Source organism: Ovis canadensis, chromosome 2 (assembly GCF_042477335.2).
Source record: "Ovis canadensis isolate MfBH-ARS-UI-01 breed Bighorn chromosome 2, ARS-UI_OviCan_v2, whole genome shotgun sequence".
Lineage (NCBI taxonomy): Eukaryota > Metazoa > Chordata > Mammalia > Artiodactyla > Bovidae > Ovis > Ovis canadensis.
In genome coordinates this window covers 77025267-77047742 of record NC_091246.1, presented here as the reverse complement: position 1 = coordinate 77047742, position 22476 = coordinate 77025267, and the positions used below count along the sequence as shown (strand labels likewise).

Sequence of the window (22476 nt, the reverse complement as noted above, 5' to 3'; positions counted from 1 at the left end):
TATACACAAAATCTGGGATTGAGCATCTTGTAAATATATTTACAAGGCATTCTTTATTCACAGTTTTTTAAGCACATGGATGTATTATTCATAGGGAAATGGAAAAAAAAAATCCAGAATCTCAGTGAACAGATTAAAAAAAAACCCATCATAGTTAAAGTATAGGACTACAGTTTTGTGTACATATTTATCAGTATCTTCATATTATCATATCATTATCAATATCATCATCATATCCTCAATATCAATGTCATCATCATTTTTAAAAAGTACTACTTGAATTTGGTGATGAATACCTAAGATTACTTAACTGTTTCAGAGTACAGTCCATAATGATAGTGAATTCAGGCTTACTGTTTAGAACATTAATTTTCTGCCTGCTGAAGCAAGCCTCCATTTTACAGCAAAATGCCCTAAAAATGCAGAAAATGCTAAGCTAGAACAAATACTGGAATGATTTATTGCAATGTTAATGCATGCCATCAGTCTCTTGGGCTGTGAAAGACATCTCATTGGCTGCCTAAGTACTAGATTTATGCAGTTTCTCTTCATGGTTCGCTCATCTATACTGTTTAGGATGAGACATTTTAAAGCAGAATAGCTATCAGTGGTGGCATGCATTATCTCTTCACCTTACGTTTCAGTTACTGAATGGGTCCACATGTGCATTTGTACTATCAAAGATAGAATAATTTAAGAAGTTTACCCATCACAGCAGCACGTTTCTTGCAAAATTAATGCCAGGATCACAATGCCCTAGATACACATACTGGCGTATTTTCATGAGTAAACCCTGGATGGATTTTTGTAGTGACAAGAAATCTACATTTTTTGCATATGTAGTTTCATGTCTTTCCATTGTTCAGTATAGGACTCATTACATTAGACCAGTTATTCTGTTTCATCACTGTATCAAAATGTCACAAAATGCTTCCGAGTTTACTGTGAGCCTAATGGCTGGTCCACCGCTGCATTAGGAGGTTTAACTGAGACGCAGATGATAGTAACAACACCTGTGACAGCTATTGTTTCCTCTAATAGGTAATAGAGTTTGACGATGGATCTGGATCAGTTCTCAGAATACAGCCCTTACGGACTCCACGTGATGAGGCCATTTATGAATGTGTGGCCTCGAATAACGTGGGAGAAATCAGTGTGTCCACCAGACTCACAGTTTTACGTGGTAAGTATTAAAGTACAAAGCTGCTGCTTGTGTCACTGTTGAAATTCTGAACCCCAAGTATTCTTTCATAGGATCATTGAAAAGACTAGCATTGTCATGTCACTTAATTGGAAAATGTATGGAAGTCAAATACTTGTTAGGGTCAAACTTTAAATAGATAGTGGGCGCTTTCTCTCATAAGACTTAAAAGCTGCTAGTCAGGGAGAGGAGAAAAAAAAAAAGAGAAGTACTGATTTCAAATGTCAGATACCATTTTGATTTTTGGTAAAGAATCTTGAAAGCAAGCAGGTTATGTTACTCTTTTGCCTGTTAACTTCACTCCTGTGTGGATTTTTCATATATTGGTCAGCAACTACTTTTGCAAATTATGAAAACTGACATTGATGCTTATAAAATTAAAGGGATATCTTCTACCTAAAGATGATTGATATTAATGAGAAGAATCATGAATGACAAATATACCTTTCTTATGTCAAAAAACTAGTTTTCTTCCTGATTTTATATTTCTTGAACTAATATCTGTTGGTGCAAAGGGATTGGAAACAGTGTATATACCTTCTGTGTTTCCGTCTATGTGGCTTATGCAGTTTGTCCAAAGCATGGGATGATTTGTCAGCTCTTTAGTTCAGTGTATCTGCTTTCAAGACTTCCTTTAGAATGACAGTGGAAAAGAAGAAAGACTAGTGATGAATAATATTCTATTGTATAAAACACATATAATTTGGTCTTCTGAGTAGAGATAAGGACATAGCCTAATTGGGCTTCAGCCATAGTTGATATTTCTAGATGAACTCTACTGTGCCTTTGTTTCTTCCTTTCTCATACAAACCTGCATTTGTTCATTTGTTTCCTTTGTATTGCTTTGAAATTCACTTTGCGTGACTCCACAATTTAGGAGAATAGCCTTCAGATGAGAATTACAGAGAAGAGACCATAATTAAATAATCTTAGAGAAACATATATAGATTAAGAACATTTCTCCTCCATTCTGTCTCACCCAGCTTTGAGAGATATATCTTCTTTGTATGTTTAATAAAACCAAAAACATTTCTTTTAAGATCTACTTAGTACCAGAATTAATCAATCTGAGAAGCCTAGAAAAGAAGATTTATGTATACATCCTAAAATGTGTTTTAAGTAATAGGAACATCTTACTAAGTCTTAGGGGAAATATTGATCAAGTAGATAAAGATCTTTGAACTTTGTATAACAGAATGCTACTTAAAAACAAGCAAGTCAGGTGTGAGGTACATTTCTTGTCATTATGATAAGCTGTGTTCAATATAGAATGTTCTCTGTCCCTCTATAAACACACAGAGCAGATTCATGTCAATGTATGGCAAAACCAATACAGTATTGTAAAGTAAAATATAGAAAAATAAATTAAAGTTTGAAAATAAAATTAAATGCATGGTTAGGCTTATAAACAAGAAAGGTATTTCCAGGTACTGAAAACAAAGAGAGAACCTCCAAATAAAAGACAGTTTGTAATCTTACAAACCAAGATAATAGCGAAATGGACTATATGATACAGGGCTGGTGATTTAACTCTCCAGTTTGACACAGCTCTATATTAAATAGGACGGTGGGAAGAAGAGCTGGATCAGCTTTCTGTGTAAGATAAGAATTCTAGCACTATTTCTGTAGTACAATACTTAGAACTCAGAAGCTGATGAAGAAGCTGGTTAGAAACAGTGAATCCCATGGAGTGTGGAGCATGCAGCCATGTAAGGATCCACCCAGTTAAAGACGCCTCCACAGTCCAGGACATGCAACCCCAGATAAGGTCATTTATTCACAGACGGGCTCATTGGTATTCATTCTAATAAAACATGAATGCCAGTTTCAACACACGAGAGCCAGGAAGCCCAGTTGTTGAGAGTAGAAGTTATAGTCTGTGAAGTGTAGATAATTGAACTCTATGAATGGGTTCTAAAAGAAATGAGTTTTGAATATTTGTAAGGGTAAAGAAAAGAGTAAAATCTGTTAGGTAAAATAAGACATGAGGGGAAAAAGAGCAGTTAGGAGAAGCTAGATTTTGGAGTTGAATGGAATCTTGAAGACTATGTTTATATGTACTATGATATGTACTAATATGCATAAGTGCACATACTTGCGTATGTTCACATAAACTTAGATGAAAGGTCCGAAGACTGTTGAGTAATTTGGGAGGAATATTCATATGGGAAGCAAAACCAGATTGATTTCTTGGTCTTTAAAAATTTTAATCTTCTCTTACTCACGTGGTTTATAACTAGTGCTATCATGTAGAAAATGTATTACGAAGATGCAATCAAGTAAATTTTATTAGAAACTTTTTTGGATGTTTTCACCTTCTGAGTTTCCTGAACAAACCCCTTGAGACGAAGCAATGACAGTTGTTTGGTTTGACTTAATCTTTATGTGTTTGATGAAGACATTAATAAGAAATTGGAGGAAACTATCACTTGACATAGACCTGCACGTGGATTTATATTGTCCTTCCCTCCAGCTGATTGGGGTCCTCCCATCTCATCTGCTTTTATCCAGCTAGCTTCCCGTAAAGCAAATACATTTGAGATCTTAGCTTTCTATGTGAATGTCTGTCATATATAAGTACATTTGTATGAAAATTTATGACTCTAGTAAAGTACTTAAACCTTATTTTTTAAAGATTATTTTTAGCAATTTGGAAATGTTTCATGAGAAAAACTCAAAGATATTTTGGATAATGAAAAAGTAGTCTAAACATAACCTTAAAATAGAATATTTTCATGTATCCTTACAGGATGAAATAAGTGGGCTTGGGAAGTACCTTTGTTTCTTAGAGTTGCCTCTTTGTTTAAAATTTCTAAATAACTATTGGTAATCTTATTAGTAATAGTCTTTAAAAATATTCCAGTTGGTAAACTGCATTTCTAGACTATGAATGTTGTAAACAGTTAACTAGATGAACATGAGGAGTTTTACCCTATAGTTGATGGGCACTATGCCCATTTTAAGTTCACTTTCCCTTGAAAATCACGTTGGCAGATACCCAAGCTCTCTGCTCTACAGTGGGTGGAAACTGCTTTGCACTTTTTATCCCTTGCCCCTTGTCTTATGCCCATTTTGTCCACATGGGTCATTTACTTTTTACCCATTTTGCTGATAGTGCCAAAAATGTGCCAGCTGTCGTGATGGGTTTTGTCTAAGTGGACTGGATGGAGAACACTAATTTATTTCACACAGGCCACTAGAGGACCTGATTAATTGGAGATTTAGTCATCTGACCTGTGCGACTAATGCAGAAGACACTGAAATAATACTCTGACCGCTCATGTGTATCGAAGGGAGTATTTCAGGGAAAACTTGCCCTGTGTAGCTCATTTCAAATTACCCTCATGCTGAAAAACTGTTTTCATAAGGAAGGATAACTTCAAACTCGGGCAGAACATGCCCCCCTGGAATGAGATGTTTGAGCAACTACCATTTATATGAGTAGACTGCAGTTCATAGAAGAAGTACTGAATGTGGTATTTATAGACTCCAGGTCGTTTATTGATTTATTTTGGTTGCCTTGCCTGTGGATACATAGGCAAATACCATCTCCCTAGTTCTATAGCACTTCAGGGGGCTGAGCATAGCTGTCGTACATGTTTCTATCCTATGCAGAACTTTAAGTGGAGGCCTCACATCTCACTGAGAGGTTATTAAGGGCTGAGCCTTGCCTAATGTGGGATTTTACTGAGGACTTTGGATTTGATATTAGACTTCCAGTGAAGGGCAAAGTATAGGACCAGAGAAGGTGTTTTAAGAAGAGTGATTATCATCCAGATGGAATTGGTTCTTTCTGAATCTTTGGTTCACGGGTCACCATTTCTTCCTGACCAAAGATATCAAGGGGAAAGCCTGAAAATTTGAGTAATGATATCCAGAGATGAAAATTTCTTTCAGATACATCTTATCACCCACTGGTCGGGGAAAATGAGTTATCACCATCCGTAGACTTTTCTTTCCTGTAAAAATCCAGGATCATATGCCTGTTTTAGGCAAGTAGAAAGACATCAAGAATCCTTTTTTTTCTTACTCACATAGCTCCCCTTCTCTTAAAAGAAAGTTCTAGAAAAATTTAGTCAACTGTCTGTGACTAAATATCATGTTGGTAATTTAGATTTTTTTAAATGTAGTAATCAGAAAATGGACATTTTGTCATCCAAAACTTCATGTACTGTGTCGTTTTTCTAAATTTAGTGGATTACTTTCTGAGACTTGCCCATTTTGAAATAGTACTGCTCCTCAAACCCCCACCAACACTACCATAACCAAACAGCTCAGTCATGCCCAGCTCTGCAACCGCCTGGTCTGTGACCTGCCAGGCTTCTCTGCCCATGGGATTTCCCAGGCAAGAATACTAGAGTGGGTTGCCATTTCCCACTCCAGGGTATCTTCCCAACCCAAGGATCGAACCTGAGTCTCTTGCTTCTCCTGCATTGGCAGGTGGATTCTTCACCCCTGCACCACCTGGGAAGCCCCACAACAAAACAGGGCGTGATATACAAGATTGTTACTACTAGCTTATTCCGAGATCACACACTAAGTAAAATTATTGTCTACAAAAAGTTAGCTGACAAAATATGAGACAATTGAGTTGTTTAGTTTTACATATTTTAGGAATTGACACTTATATTTGAGGATCTACTCCGCATTAGTGCATCATAGTTTATGAATGATCACCATCAAGGCATAAGATAATACCCAAAGTCCCCAAGTTCAGGTCCCAAATAATTTGAGGCCCAACTCCGGCTAGTCCCCGAATTTCTGTGACATCTTGAGCAAACTTATTAACCTTCCTGTACTTGTGCTTATTTATTTATCTTGATGTCATGTGCATGGGGAAGGCATTGAACGTGATCTCTCAGATCTCTGCTCTCTGGCTTTCTATGTTTCAGTGACATCCCTTTTTCAGCAAGTCAGTTCTTGCAAGATGACAAAAATATGCTGCCTGAAGGCGACTGTTACTAATATCGTAAAACACACAGCTAGCATTTGGGTGAGACAGAAAAGGCATTTCATTGGGAAATGGAGAGAAATGTTTGCATAATATGTCTGTTTCAAAAAATGTAAGCCATTATAGCAGTTTAAAAAAAAAAAAAAACAGCTTTTACCATCTTTCAGGGAGAAGGCAGTCGACTCTCTCTGCCATTGTTATACTACCCTGTGATCAGAATTAGCATGTTCATTACAGTTTCATTTTATTAATGCCTCTTTTTGAAGATGAACACAGTTGTCCCCGCTGTGAAAATGGTACTTTGCCGTTTATGTTATAAAGTGGTCTCGGTTGGGGATCCAGGCTAGGAACGTTAAAGAACAAAGCACAGCTGCTTGACTGTCACACAAAAAGATTTTTATGAAAGACTGAAGCTAAAGGAAGGATGGCCAGAACAAACGTGCTGACAATTATGGTTCCAAGTGAAGATTATTTGGAAAGGTTTATAAAATAGTCTTGTACTTGGAATAAGTTGATACAACGTTATAAAGCCTTCCTGACTACTGCATTTCCTGGCTGAAAAGAGGTGCAGAACCATATAAGTAAACAGAAACTTTTGACTTTCAGGAGTAAATTGTTCTCTATGTATCGGTATATATCAATGTTGAGGAGGGCAGGAGCCCACGTGCACGGTTCCGTGGAGAGTCTAGGACCGAGAGACACTAAACCTGATAGTATCCTGGAGAAAGTGCGTGTGTGAGCTGAAGATGAAGACACTCATGTTTCCTTGTGATCAGTCTTTTATGGATCTTCCTATTGGAGATGCCTATTGCTTTATTTTAATCATTATCATTTGTTTTTCCCTGTTGGGGAAAGAGAGAGAATGGGTACACTTGTGAGTTGTTGCATTTATGTGAGAGCACGTTTATACTTTTGGCTTTATATTATATCATTTAAGATAATTTAAAAATGAATATTGCATCATATGAACATTTACTGTTGATTGGTTGGTTGATGGAGATGTGGAAATGTCAAGTTGGAAGGGAGTTTGGTGAACCAAAGAGAATCACTTACATTTGATGGAATAAATCAATGTCTGGAAAGTTTGAAAGTTTGAAATGATTTTTTTCAGACAGCTAAGATTTCCTTTGGCTTTTACCCAGTCAGAAATAATCCCTGCTTTATTATGTTGTGACAGTGTTTTCCAGCCCTTCAGATATCCCCTTTTGAGATATAAGAAGACAATTCACATTGTCCAAGAAGAACTGTGTTCTTCCAGCTTACCAGTCACAGACAAGCAGATATGAATGCAAATAGTGCTAAACATTCTCTGGATGTGTGAAGTGGGGAAATTCCACTTTGATGATGTATTATAGGGAGGAGGTCTCTGAGTTGGGGCTTGAAACCTATGTAGGATTTTATCAGGCAGAGCTAGTATGAGAGGCTTTTAGGGATAAAGTTTCGTGAGCATGCTTGCATACATAAGAAATTGCTAAATATTTGATGGTGGTTGTGGGTGGTATATTAGGGTTCTCCAGAGAAACAGAACCAATGTTAAGTGTATGCATATTTATACTTATTTTGTTTATATATGTAAAGAGATTTATTATATTGCATTGGCTCATACTATTAAGGAGGCTGGAGAAGGAAATGCTAACCCACTTCAGTATTCTTGCCTGAAGAATCCCACAGAGGAGCCTGGCTGGGTACAGTCCAGAGGGTCTCACAGAGTCGGATACAACTGAGCGACTAAACAACATTACAGAGGTTGACAACTCCTGAGGTCTGCAGGTTGAGTCAATAAGCTGGAGGTCCAGGAAAGCTGATGTTATAGTTTGAATGCCAACAGGCTTGCCACCCAGGAAGAGCTGATGTTTCCCACTTGAGACTGAAGGCAGGAATATGCCAGGATCCCAGTTTGAAGGTTGTTAGGTAGGAGGAATTCTCTAATGTGGGAGAGGGTCATTCTTCTTGTTCTGTTCAGACATTCAACTGATTGGATGAGGTCCACTCACACTAGGGAAGCCAATCTGCTTTACTGGGTCTTTTGATTTAAATGTTAATCTTATCGCAAAACACTCATATGGCAACACCCAAAATAAGGTTTAACAAAATGTCTGGGCACCTTGTAGCCCAGTCGAGTTGATACATGAAATTAACCATCACAGGTCAGTATAAACAATAGTAGCTCAAAGTAGTGTAGAAGTAGAAGAAAATGAGACTGGGACATACTTCATTGGCCAAAGAGATTAAGCTACAAAAGTGAGAAATCATGTGACTAAGTTAATATAAGATCATATTTACATGGGTTGAAATTTACAGAGGTTTACTAAAATACTTAAAGTAGCATACCAAACATTTCATGTTCCTTTATACACAATTGATGTTTAAATCAGTACTTTAATCTGAATATTTGGTTGTCTTTCACTGATAAAATTTGAACAGTTTTTAAAAATTCAATTTTCTGGTTTTCAAAATTAGTTTTATTTTAAGCTACTAATTAAGATGTAGTTTTCAGAGTTGTGCATGCATAATTTATTGGGATTTAGGGCATAGATATACCAAATGCCTCATCTAGGATTTAATTATCAAAATCCTAATTATGTATCTCCTTAGAACAGCAAGTAGCTTATTTTATCTTATTAAAAAAAACAATGACTTGTGAATTAATGCCACATTAAACACAAATATGATGACATACATTCAAGTGTTCTTAATATATTTTATTAAAGATAGTAAGAAAATTTAAAGACTGTCTTATCTGTGATTTTTCTAAATGACCTTGTGTTTTAATTTATATCTCAAAATCTTCCACACTTTTATTTGTGTAACTTTAACATTTATTCTTGATTTTTAATGTTTATAGTTGTATTAAATATGCATATATTGTTTTTACACAGTGGATTATTTTAAACTAATAGATTTTGACCACATTATTGCATATTAATTTTTTTTTCCTCACATGCCTGATGATATGTGTGTGTTCAGGTAATAAAATTTGATCTCAGTTTGGGTTTTTCTAGAAGAGATCCTACATTTTTCACCAAAAGAGTTTAAAAGAGTGAAATTGCATCATGAATGAGACTAGCAAATCAGTAATATAGTTTTCAGATATTTTCTATACTTCTAAGTTTATATTAATACTTCTTTTTGTATATTTGTTTAATTCCATGGGCAACCACAGATGGATCATTTATCAGACAACTAGAATATTAAATATGGTAGAAAAGTATTAGCTCATAAAAACTTGATAGCTTTCAGTATATGATTATTATTTATCAATACTTATACCTTGTATAGTTAAACTAAAGACTCTGCTTGGGAAATATATATATATATATATATATATGCGTGCACACACACACACATGCACTTACATATATATATTGTACATGGTATATAATGTGGTGTGTGTCTGACCTATTTGCTTTGTAGCACTTTGCACTATATGAAATTATATTCTTTATTTCTTGAAACTTTCCTTTCATGTGCCCCTCTTCCCTTTGCATTGTAGCTCCATTATATTTTTCTCTGGCCTAGGTTCCTAGTATTTACTGGGCATTCAACAAATATTTGTGGAATGAATGTATACTATAAAGAAGGATATGTAAATATGGTTATATAAATACATGCAATATAGTAAGAGACCATTTGGGCAGGAATTAATCTCACTTGACATATAATGGACAAAAGTGGTCATCATTTCGTTAGTCATTATAAGATGGCGAGTGTAATTGAGAACCAGAAAACCAAGACAAATGGAATAAACACTACAAAGAGAAGGAGTGAAATAGAGGGATCCGCAATGGAAAGAGAATGCTCTTCACAGGCTAGAGAGACGTGGGTTCGTATCAGCAGTCCACTGTTTCTGACTGTATGGGTTTAGATGTATTGTTTATGGCTAAACTTGAAGCTCCTCATCTGTAGAGTGGAGGATGATCCTAACTACTTTCAAGGGTTATTTTTAGAAATTAATCACATGAGTAGAACATGTGGCACAGTGACTCAGATACAAAAAAACGCTCCCTTCTCTGTTATCCCTCTGAAGCTGAACTCTTTGCTTTGGCCCTCTTACCACTGCTGAATCCTCAGCATCTAGAACAGTCCCTGGCTATGATGATGGCAGAGAGGATAGGGTCAACAATTCTGGAAATGAGGTTTTTGGTACCTTATAAAACATTGCTTAACCCGAAGTCCTGAATATCAGCTTTCCACATGGAAATAAGCTACTGTAAGACTGAAAAATATATATGCATTACCAAGTTATTTGGAACAATTGAAGTGTATTGGTACAGTGCTCTCTAATATGCAACACCTAAGAATTTGAACTTTTTTTCCCCCTCATATATTTGTGCTTAATTTTGTGTTAACACACATCCTCATAGTCTTGAGAATTCTTGAATGTTGGGATCCAGCAGTCAATTGCTTGGACTACCTAGGTCAAACTTCTGTTCCGTTACATCTGGATTATGGCAGGTCACAGAATAGACTAAAATTATTAATTTCTTAAACATCTATGAAAAGGAAGCGTCATTAGTTATTCATTTTAGAAGCAAGAAAATCATACATCGTTTCAACATTTAAAGAGGTAATAGAAAATAATTTTTTCCCTTCTAATGTTTTTTGCTAATACCTTTTTTGTAAGAAGTGATAAAAGGTGTGGTTACAGGTTCAGGTTCTACCAACAGACTTCTGAGTTCAGACCCTGACTCCACTATTTGCCCTGTAGTTTTGCTCACATTTCTCTTAAACTTCAGCTTCTTTGTTTGTCAAGTAGAGATAATAAGACCTAGTGCCTAAACTTGAGAAGGTAATTCTAGGAGATGATCCACATAAAGCTTTTAGCAAAGTGCCAGGTATTCAGTTAATGTAAGTATTTGTGGAGGATATGATTTGTCTCACCAATGATTTCTACTAGTAATGCTACAGGTATCAATAATTAAATTAAAGAGCTGCTGCTGCTGCTAAGTCGCTTCAGTCATGTCCGACTCTGTGCGACCCCATAGATGGCAGCCCACCAGGTTCCCCCGTCCCTGAGATTCTCCAGGCAAGAGTACTGGAGTGGGGTGCCATTGCCTGCACTACCCTATTAGTAAAGTAGAATTTTCTGGCATGGGCAAAACCATCTCTGTAAGGCTAGAAAAACACACACTTTGTAGTCACTGAGTTGTGCTGCTTTGGTCTAGATGCACACGCCACCAATTCGCTGTTGTGGTTCCACAAAACATTGGGCTGGCCAAAAGGTTCATTTGGGTTTTCCTGTAAGATCTTACAGAATATTTAGTGTTTAAAATTTGAATGTTATCCTGACATAAGTGATTGGGGAGTGTACTTAAGAGAACATGGCAGGAAACTTTTCTTTTATCCTAAAGAGAGTTTTCTCTCCATCCTTAGACTAGAAGTGTCATATGGGCAGGACTTTGTTCTGCTCAAGGTGGAGCACCCAGCATAATGTTTGACATGTTGTACGTTTTCAGTAAATATTTGTTGATTGAGTGAGCAAAATGACAAGTTTGACAAAGGTGTTTCTGAATATTTTTTCTTTCAGAGCTACTTCATTTAAGGTTTTATTTTTTTTAAATCAGAAACAACAGTACATATTGCTTCCACATTTAGGATAAGCACACAGTTGCTGAGAAGCCATTTGTATTAATTCATGAATTTCTTCATTTGATAATATGTTCTCTGTATGCCAGAGATTGTGCCAAATGTTGGAAATATAAGGGTGGAAGAGACATTATCACCACCTGCCTTCAAGAAAGCTACAGTCTCTGCTTGACTAGAAAGTGTAATTTTGGTTAAAATGACAAGGCAGTTATATACTGTAGTTGGAGATGATGAAGTCTATTTTTAGAGGTGTGCTCCCAGTAATTCAGCTTATATCTTTCTAAGTTAGTACTTGCATAAGAACTAATGTCTCCTTGAGTATTCTATCACTATGACAGTAAAGTCTTGAAACGTAAAGTGTGTTTGACATATGAAGCCTCAACTGACAGAAAAATTAAACTTGCCTTTTTTTCCTGATGAGTAAAATTGTTCTGAGGAAAAATTTTATTTGTGGAAAGATTTCAGATATACTTTGCTTGGGTTTTGAGAAAATTGGTACAATAAAAATACTTAAATAATTAGCTTGAAAGTAATATTCACATTTGTTTCTCTCCCAACTAATAGTAAGAGGAGTTTTTATTACTGCACCTTTTTATGTGATTGCTTTTTGCTCTGTGTTGAGATGTAAAAGAATGCCTAAAAAGGAAATAATTTTAACATGTGATAATAAAATACCTTAAAACATCATCTTCCTCAGAAAACTTCCTTCAACAAAATTGATTTTCATCACATTTATGTATTGAAAATGGAAGTTTGGGTGTTTTTACCTATGAGGAAAATCCATTAGCGTATACTTCAAAGTAGGAACATTCTTAGACATGTTACTTCCTAAGGCCTAACAGCTTGGATTAGAGCCCTGTACCTTTTAGAACCTTCTACACTTGAGTTTTATGAATGTCATTATATCTTATGATGGTAGGTATGAATTTCCAGGTATTGCCAAGCCTGTTATAAACTGACAACAAATACCACAGCTGACTTCCTGGGGATCCCATTAATCTTTGTTGAAGATGTATGAATAAAGTTAACACTTTTCCACTCACCAGCACATAGAGTTCTCTCATCTCAGCTTATCTAATAGATTAATCATTGCCAAGAAGGAAGAGTTCACCCGTACTTAAATTATTCTTTGTGGTAATTTACCATAAACTGGCTATAAAGAGCCAGGGAGGACGTTAAATGTTGCCCAGTAAGACTAGGGTTTGGCTAGTCTTGACTTAATTTCCTATCAGCATGTTTACAATATGACTATGCTAGCTTAAAAACAAACAAGAAAAATGTTGATATAACATGTTTTAAACAAGCCTGGCCAACTGCATGCAAACAGTGTTTATTAAGCCTAGAGGTCCTCTTTCTTGGGTCTTCCAGGGATGACTTTTTGGTCAAAGGCCCTCGCCAAACCATCACTGTGTTCTGGTGCCAGGAAACCTCTATGGGAATGGTGGAGGGGAAGGCATCTGATGTGGACTTGAGGTAGGAACATAGGTTCACCCTAGAGCCAAAGATGCTTCACTGCCAAGTGCCTCACTTCCATAGTGCCTACCAAAGCCATGGGAGGGCCTAGAAGGATGAGCAGATGATTGTGTGTTTTTTTCCTGAATTTACAGAAGTAGTATTTTTGTGTTTGTTTTTGTAAAGTAAACCTCCAAAATATCCTAAATTTGAGATGTTATGGAACCTAGATCTACCACTAAGATAAAACTAAGATAGAGAGTCATATTTAATATATAATTGATGAAGAATTTTAATTGAGGATGTGAGTCTAACAGATGGGGGACAAATGACTTTTCCAACTCACCCTCCATTGATCAACAGGCTTTAAAAAACTTTGCCCAGTGTTTATAATTCTGAGGCCCTAATTTTATGGAGAATATCTTTGTTTTGTTTTAGTGTACTCATAGACTGAGCACAGACTACTATCTCCTTAAGAATGGTTGTACACGTCACAGACGATTCTCCACCCTATCTCTGTTAGGTGTGCTTAATCTGGTAATGGTTTTATTCCTCCATTCTGAAAGACCAGTTTTTTTCTTGTTTCTCTTTCTATCTGAACAACAACACCAATACCATCCCTGAAGCAAAATAGTCTTTTCTGCAAGTCACTGACTGATTCATCATTTTTATTTTAATATAATTTAGTTATAAAGTTTAGAGTTGTTAATTACCAAAATTCATCAAATGAATTTCTGAACTGACTCTCTGTGACTGACATGTTGCCTTGTATCCCAAAGAAGAGACTAGGAGGAGGACTGGCATGGTGGAGGCTGCTTCCTTGAGTTTTTCTGTAAAATGAATATTTACAGGATCTGCAGATTTCTTTTCTCTCTGAGCAGACATTACAGAACCTATTTACATGTTCATGTTTTACAGACAATTGGAAAAGCAAAGTAATAAAAATAATGAAAGAGAAAAATTCCTGTGCAGTTAAGAATCACCGAACATGCAGCTCAGCTTGGGGGATGGGTAGAGCCCTCTGTGGGCTTCCTGTGTGGCACAGTGGTAAAGAATCCACCTGCCAGTGCAGGAGATGCAGGAGATGTGGATTTGATCCCTGGGTCTGGAAGATCCCCTGGAGGAGGACATGGCAACCCACTGTAACATTCTTGCCTGAAGAATCCTCAGGGACAGTGCAGCCTGACAGGCTACAGTCTGTGGGGTCACAGAGTTAGATATGACTGAGCACTGACGAATGAGCCTGAGGGATCCTCAACCCTGAAAGACAAGGCAACTCAGTACTTGACTTACTTACCAAGAGAAGATCTATCTGTGCTGTGGAGGATCTACAGGTTCACAGGCGTCAGAGTTTAGAATTTGCTTGACCAAAATTTCATGACTATTAAATGAGTTGATTACCAAGTGCTCTGAGAACAAATCCTATGCTGTATTCTCTACTTTGTGTTGCCCTCTGATACTGTGCTGCAAAGGGCACAGTTGGATATAAAGTGACATGGAGGGTAACAGGGATTGATGTTTTGGATCCCAAGTACAAGAATGGGACTGTGTGAAAAAAATTGCTTAATGGCAGCAAGCGGGACCACTGGGTTGATAGTTTAGGGGGGATTTTGTCATCAACCTTGAGTTCTCTTATCAGGGGGATAAAAAGAGCTGTGAATGCATTAAAGCATTGGATGACGTGAATATAAAAGTGTTTACTCTAAGGAAGACTTAGGAATCTCCCAAAAGCTCACTAAAAGGGTTCTTCCCAAATGTTTTTCTGATGCAACCCCAGGAAGAGAGAAGATCAGTGCTAGTCATTTTAGTCATGTTGGAACTGAGTTGGGTTAGTATTTATGACCCTGTGACTTTCTCTTTCAAACCTCTGTCTCATGGAGATTACCAGTACCCCTCACCCTCAATCTGATAATCTAACAAAAAAATAGTTCTCCGTTATTAAGAAAATTGTTCAAAGAATCCTTGATCACAATTCAGGATTTTGTACACAGTATATTTCTATGAAAATGAACAGTCTAGGGTCTGGTTTGTTTGTTCTTTTTGAATGTTGTTCATTACTAAAATTGCTGAGTTAATTGGAAAGGACCAAAGCCTTTATATATTTGGTCTTTATTTAATCTTTATCAGGGAATTAGGGGCATGATAATCTCTTTTTCAGAGCTCTGATATCTTATTTTGGGAACATATCCCTTTGCTGTACTCCACAGAGGGTCGTGGTGTGAAGCAAGTATTTGTTCATTGTCTGTCTTAAATAGCAGTTGGTGGAAGCTTATGGTTAGGTCTTATTGTTGAGGAAGTGATTTTAAATTCTTATTTTAGGTAAAAGAATCTGCAGTTTAAGGCTGCAGAAAGCAGCAGTGAGAAGATCCTAACAGTTCTACTCAGTTGGACAATTCTTCATTACACTGACAGTTTAATTGGGTGTAAAAAGAATGGCAATTTAAAATCAAGAGCTTTAAGTGGGATAACCTACCAGTTTCAGAGTTAGTATTTAAAAAAAAAAAATCAGCAAGACTCAAAGACAGCACATCTTTAGTTCTCTGGTTAGTTACTTCCTATTGAGTATGTTCTGTGCTAAAACTGCCCTATCAGATACACCTTTTAATGGCAACTTTTGCAAAAATAATCTGAAAAGGAAGAGAAGAAACTGAATTGACCCTTTTATACATGTGGATAGATATACATAGAAATACTTGTTTTTATAAATGTTTCTTCACTCAATTTTATTATTTCAGTGTGTCCATGACTCTGCCTAATGTTCTAATTCGAAAGACTCAGATTTTTTTGATCCTTTTAAACAGTAATGAATTTGGTATTACTTTATCTCATGAGGATAGGGGTTATGTTTGACTTATCCATCCATGCTTGTATCCCCAGCACCTGGACAGGAGAGGTTACAATGTGTTCAAATATTTGTTAAAATACTATGTCAGTAAATTTGACAATTTAGGATCGTCCAAGTGACATGTCCAAGATTGACTTTAGCCTAATAATCAAGACTAGAAGTAAATGACCTCCTTATTTTAGGCTTTGTACATCCCTTTGATGAGAAGCCATTAGACATTTCTCCAAAATAATACTTCTATTCCTTCTCCTGAGAAGTGTAAGCAGTTTCAATTGCCTCTCAGCTCATGAGATGGGTGTACCAGAGACCAGCCCTTATCAGAGATATGAGTAGACATTTTCCTCCTCCTTTTCCCTTTTCCCAAATTTCCTCTCTCTATTCCTTCTTTCCAAAGGATTTTAGGTAAGTATTACTCAGTTCAGTTCAGATCAGTTCAGTCACATCTGACTCTTTGCGACCCCGTGGTCTGCAGCACTCCAGGCTTCCCTGTCCATCACCGGCTCCCAGAGCTTGCTCAGTCTCATGTCCATTGAGTCTGTGATGCCATCAGTTTGCATGATGCCTTCACTTTTCATGACATCGCATGACATGTATGTATGTTTCATGAATTCTCAGATGAACATTTCTCTTATAGAGACTTAAAAATATTTTAAAACTATAAAATAGAAATAGATCCACAGACATAGAGATTAGACTTGTCATTGTTAAGGGGGAGATGTGGAGAGGGAGGGATGGACTGGGAATTGGGGATCAGTAGATGCAAACTATTAAATTTAAAATGAATAAACAAAGTGGGTCTGCTGTGTAGCACAGGGAACTGTATCCAGTCTTCTGGGATAAACTATAATGGAAGAGCATATTTTTAAAAAGATTGTATATATGTTCATTGTAGAGAAAAGTTATAGAGAGTATGGTTGTGCTTATGTGAGTGTTTGAAAAATGTCATTTTATACACTGATTGTCCCCAGTTAGACTGTTACCAGCTAAATTACTTCTAAATAAGGAATTGACTATGTCTGTGCCAGTCACAGTTCTGGATGAGTTTCGGATTAGCTGGTGAAGATAGTCTTGGCAATATAGAAGACATAATTACTCCAGAAAGATTCATAGCGGACCAAAATTGTTAGTAGATTTAGCCAGAGTATTCAGAGCCCATAGTTCTAAGAATTAAACTACCTAGGCCCTCTCTAATAACATCAATAGTCTTTTATCTTGCACTTGAAAACTGGTTTTGGATAGGAGGTATCCTTTGAAAAGAGGATATTTTTACTTGAGAATAACAACTTTATGATTTAAGTTGTATATGTGACAGAATCAGTCCACAATCTTTTTTGATAAGAAATGATAAATTCTTCTCACATTTGCTGTTTTAATAATTCTGTTAACTGTAATATCGCATCTGTTTATCATTCTTTTTTCAGTCTTCCATAGAATCTGAAATAGAGGATCACTGTGTTCAATTTTGAGATGCTCCATTCTTTAACACATTGGCTTTAAAATTCTGTGAAGATATGGTTGCTAACAAACATGTAAGGCAAAGTATTAAATATTAAGTACAAAATGATGTCATGAAAACTGCATACTTGATAAAATTTTAAAAAATGGAATTTTGACCTAGCTCATCTACCAGGTTACACTTTGAAAAGTCTCCTGAGAGCTCAACACTCTTGTAGGTTTGAAGGGGCCAGTATTGTCTTTCCGGCAAGTTGCCTGGCCTATTGCAATTCAGTTGATTTATAGTTATCATCCAGTACCTTTGGAAGCCTTAATTTCTCACATAATTAGAATGTTCAGACATGATATTTCAAGGACAAAAAGGTTAATAATATGTGTCACTACTAGATAAGTAATTTATTTTTATACCTTTGAAGTTGCTTGAGTAAATGTTCTTTATAAAATATTAAGATTATTATTCATGAATTTTCCTTTACATTTTGGGGAGAATGTGTGAACAGCAGAAAATGAATTGTTTTAAATGGTATTCATTCATTCAAGATTATTTTCTTCATGGAAGTATGATCAAGACTGTGAATGTAGCACAGACTACCTAATATATATTGATATTTTATTGAAGCTGTAATGAGTATTGATTCCATAGTTGAAAACTATGGGCAAATCTCTAGAATGAGATCAAGAAAGAAAAAAAAAATCGTTATTTCCCAATATAAACTGATTAATTATTTAAGGCAAGCATTTTCTTCTCAAATTGATTTCTTTTTGGATGTGAAATTAGTTTTTTCCTAACTTAAAATTACAATAAATTTATCAAATAGAAGACAGGAAAAGGCACTGAATGTATGTTGATGCCATGCTGGACTTTCTGTGTAGAAAATTCACTGAAGACAGTCTTGGTCTTCTTAGATATCTTTACCCCTGAGGTTAGTCTGTTAAGCAGCATGGAATAATGCTTCTGAAAACATACAGACAAACTTTTAAAACTGAGGAGTGACTCTTTTTCTAAAACATCATGAAAGTCCACTGTCTACACCTAAGGGGGATAAATGAAATGAAAATAGACCTAATTTGGACAGCTCCTTCTTCCTGTATAAATAGAAGTGATAACTTTCTTTTTCAAAGTGAATGCACTTGATTTTGCTTGAGGACTCAGTGTACATACTATGGCCTCCTTGAAAAATTTGGACCATAAGGTTTAATTGCATGCTCATCAAGCAAACAGACTTGGAGGTATACTCTCTGAGCTGTGGGCTCCCACAGCTCCCATTAATGCTAATGGGAGTTACATGTGTGTGTTGAGGAGAGCATAATACAGCCTTTGAAGTTGAAGTTGCTAATTGAGTGTTTTCTTCAGCTCTGCTTAGCTTCAGTGGCTAAGCTGAGTTCAAGTAGTCTTAAAATGTCATTCTCTGTAAGGCCAGCTGATTATCAAAGCAGACTGGCAGTGAAAGAGGCAGCTTTAAAAAAAGAAAGAAAGAAAGGAAAAAAAACCAAACCTTTCTTTTTCCCAGAATGGACAAAGAATTAGCAGATCAAACAAAAGAAGGAGTAAGAAGGATCCAAGGATGGACACTCCTTTCCTCTAAAGTGGCTTGAGCTGGGAAACCAGTTCAGAGAGGGAGAAAGAGGGCCTCTCCTTCAGGGGAGGTGCCTGCTCTTTGCACAGTTTTCTGTGCGTTTTTGTGAAATGTGAGGACTATTCAGAGCAGAATATTGTGCAGCTCTGCCTTGCACTTTGGCCACCAGACAGCAGAGGAACTTCTTGCCCCTGTAAGTGATTTGATGAATGTGGGGGCATCCTCAATGTCCATGAGCCCACATTCCCATGCTCCTTGCTTCCCCTCTTTTCCTTTGCATCAGCTCTTTGGCAGAAGCTGTCTTTGTGAGGACAGTCTCTGCAGACGTCTACATTGTTGGCTTCTATAACAAGAGGGAGAGATGCAATTGACGTGCGCTTATTAAAACATCTAAGTGATTATGTTCTCTAGTAGTTGATTCTTATTGTTCATAGATTTTTTGTTTATGAATTCAACAACTTGTTAAAATTTATTTGTAGCTCCCAAGTCAGTACTCGTGGCTCTTTCATGATTATTTCTTAGAGCAGTAAAAATTTATGTCACGCAGTGCATGTGTTCCTGGCTGAGGTCAAGGAAAGCAACTGACTTCTGCACTTGTTGTCATGAGACTCATGAGGTCAGAGGTTTAATCATCTTCTGACCAGCTATAGTTTTGTCCATAGTGAGAAACTTTTCAACCTGTATTCAGTCTGACAGATACCACACGGTTGAATAATGAATGCTGTGAGGACAGCGAAAGCAAAATTGTGGTTCAGTCAGTGTGATGCTCTTGCTACTTTTTGGAAACTGAATTGGCTCAAATGGCATTTACTAATAATGTATTCATTCACATAATATTTGTGTCTGTGAAGTGAAGTCGCTTAGTCGTGTCTGACTCTTTGCAACCCCATGGACTGTAGCCTGAAGGGCAGTATATTAAAGATAATAATCCAGTACAAAAACTGAAGAAAAAAAAGAGAGAAACTCATATTCTCGTTAATTGCCTTCCAGATTTACCAAACTACAAAGGCCTTCAACTTTACTATGCCATAGGGAAAAAAAAAAGTACAAGAATAACTATATTCTTCTTTGAATAGGTACTGTTTCTAAGAAGACATACCATTTATTCGTTTCAGAAAGTTCTTATTGAGAATATAGTTGGCGTGAAAATGTAGAAATGTAATTATTCTGGTCCCTCAGGGGCTTAAGAAAAGTAGCACAAACCAGTTATGGAGTTGGTGGCTGCCTCTGTGGACTTGTCATATGGAGGAGGAATGAGAGTCATAGTGGGCTCAAACAGCCCAGTGAGGATCAGAAAGTGGCAGGATTCTGGATTGATCCCAGGAAGAACTCGGGAATGATCTCAGCTTCCTGAAAATTAGCAGGACAGTTTTAGGAGGTAGAGATTAGCAGTTATTTTCTGGGGGTTCTGGAGATGTAGAGGATTCAAGCTTTGGACAGATGAGAGCATGATGATGTCAGAGGTTATGTGATGCTGTAATATATGACTCTGCCCTTATTCCCACTTAAATTTATTTTTAATAAAAGCTCACTACAGGAATAGTCTCTAAGTGTGGTACAGTCTCTAAGTATCACAGGGCTCTGTTCCCTAGGATGATGGCATGTAGTGTATAGTAATATTTATATCCTTAGCATTAGGGTCCATCCTTCTCTCTTCCTGCTCTTCTCCCTTCTTCCAGAAATGGATAAGGCCGCTGAGACAAAAGAATGCAATCTGTCCTTTAAGATGTTATCTGTGTAAGTTTGTCTTAACATGTATGTAATTTTTACATTTGTTACTTGGTCTTTTCAAATGCCATGTGTGTTGAATACCTATTATGTGTTGACTGTAATAGTAAACTAAAACTAGGCCCCACACAGACAAAATATAAATAAAATATAAGCTCTTTATTAATTGATTAAATCTTAGGTCTTTATTATTCATTGAGAGAATGGTAAATCTAAACATGAAAACTTAGCTATTGATGTGACATTAATAATTTTTTATGTAAATTTTGAAATCTAGTACTCTGTACTAAGTCTTATTAATGCTATAGCTAATTATAGAATATTTCATCATTTAAAATCATTTATTCTAATTTTAAGTAATCACTCCTGAGCTAATTGTTAAACCATCTGAATAGTCTTTCATAGAAAATAATGCAAAATTTCCTCATTTTTAATATATTTCTTTTTACTTTTGAAACATACATAAATGACCCATAAACACATTCTCTTTGAAAATATTTCAAATCACCTATAAGTAGAACAATGAAAGATCTCTTCATCACCTCATTGCTAAGAAGTAGCAGATTGTTTTATATCTTCCTAAATCTTTTTCAGTATACTGTAGTTGAATAGTGGTGGAACGCATGCATAGGACTTATAGTTGAGGCTTGTTTTGCGTTAGCCAATAGAATCATATGAATTGTTCTTCAGTTTGGGTTTATTTTTGCAGTACAATATATTGCCTATGTTTCCAAGTCAGATCATATAGATCTACCACTATGAGGCTACACTGTATAATTCACTGTAGTTTATTTTATTCTTAATGATACTAATCGGAGCATGCTACAAAAACCCTTAAAAGATATCTTTTGAATACATTTTATTTTATTGATTTTATTTTTAATTTTTTATTGAAGTATAGTAGAGGTACAATATTATGTAAGTTTCAGGTGTTAGGTGATTCACAATTTTTAAAGGTTATACTCCATTTATAGTTATAAAATATAGGCTATATTCCCTGTCAAGCACAAGATATCCTTTATATATGGTTTTAATCATTAATTTTTTTAGCTTTTAAAATTTTATTTATTTTAATTGGAAGATAATTGTAATATTTTGATGGTTTTGCATACATCAGTATGAATTGGTCACATGTATACATGTGTCCCTTCCATCCTGTACTCCCTCCCACTGTCCTCCCCACCATATCCCTCCAGATAGTGAATACACCATCTTAAATGTTTCAATTTTCATTTTGTCTAATGAAAGCGAAAAGAGGAAAGCACTGTCAACCCTGTGTTTGGCCTGGACCCAGACATTTGCAGGAGGCCGTATGGTATAGCTGCAACTCTGGACTAAGCGTTGAGACCTATCCTAGACTCAGCAGTGTATGGTGAAACGGTGATAACTAGGTACTTCCAGTATTTCACGTTTTTTTCTTCTGAAGACTGAAATTGATAGTAATGGTCACTTTACTGAGTGTGTACTGTGTTCCACGCACTATATTGAGTGCGTTACAGAAGTATCTCTTTTGCGTCTCACAGCAGTCCTGTGACCTATTTCTTCTACCTAATGGATGGGAGATAGACCTTCTGAAAGTGGAATGTCTACACCACTAATAATAATAGCAACCAACAAAAACAATAGACGTAAAAAACTGCGCTACTGTTCCAACATGCTTGAGATGCGTATTGTTCTTATA

General features: G+C 36.3%; 1 protein-coding gene across 15 annotated transcripts in view; it reads left to right on the top strand.

Moving 5' to 3' along the window:
- Window positions 1-22476, top strand: part of PTPRD (protein tyrosine phosphatase receptor type D) — a 443130-nt gene that overhangs the window by 107054 nt on the left and 313600 nt on the right. For all 15 annotated transcript variants that reach the window (XM_069576561.1, XM_069576552.1, XM_069576559.1 and 12 more), the window contains exon 3: window positions 1042-1183. In XM_069576561.1, the coding sequence (XP_069432662.1) occupies window positions 1042-1183 (142 nt within the window). The remainder of the gene's footprint in view (window positions 1-1041; window positions 1184-22476) is intronic.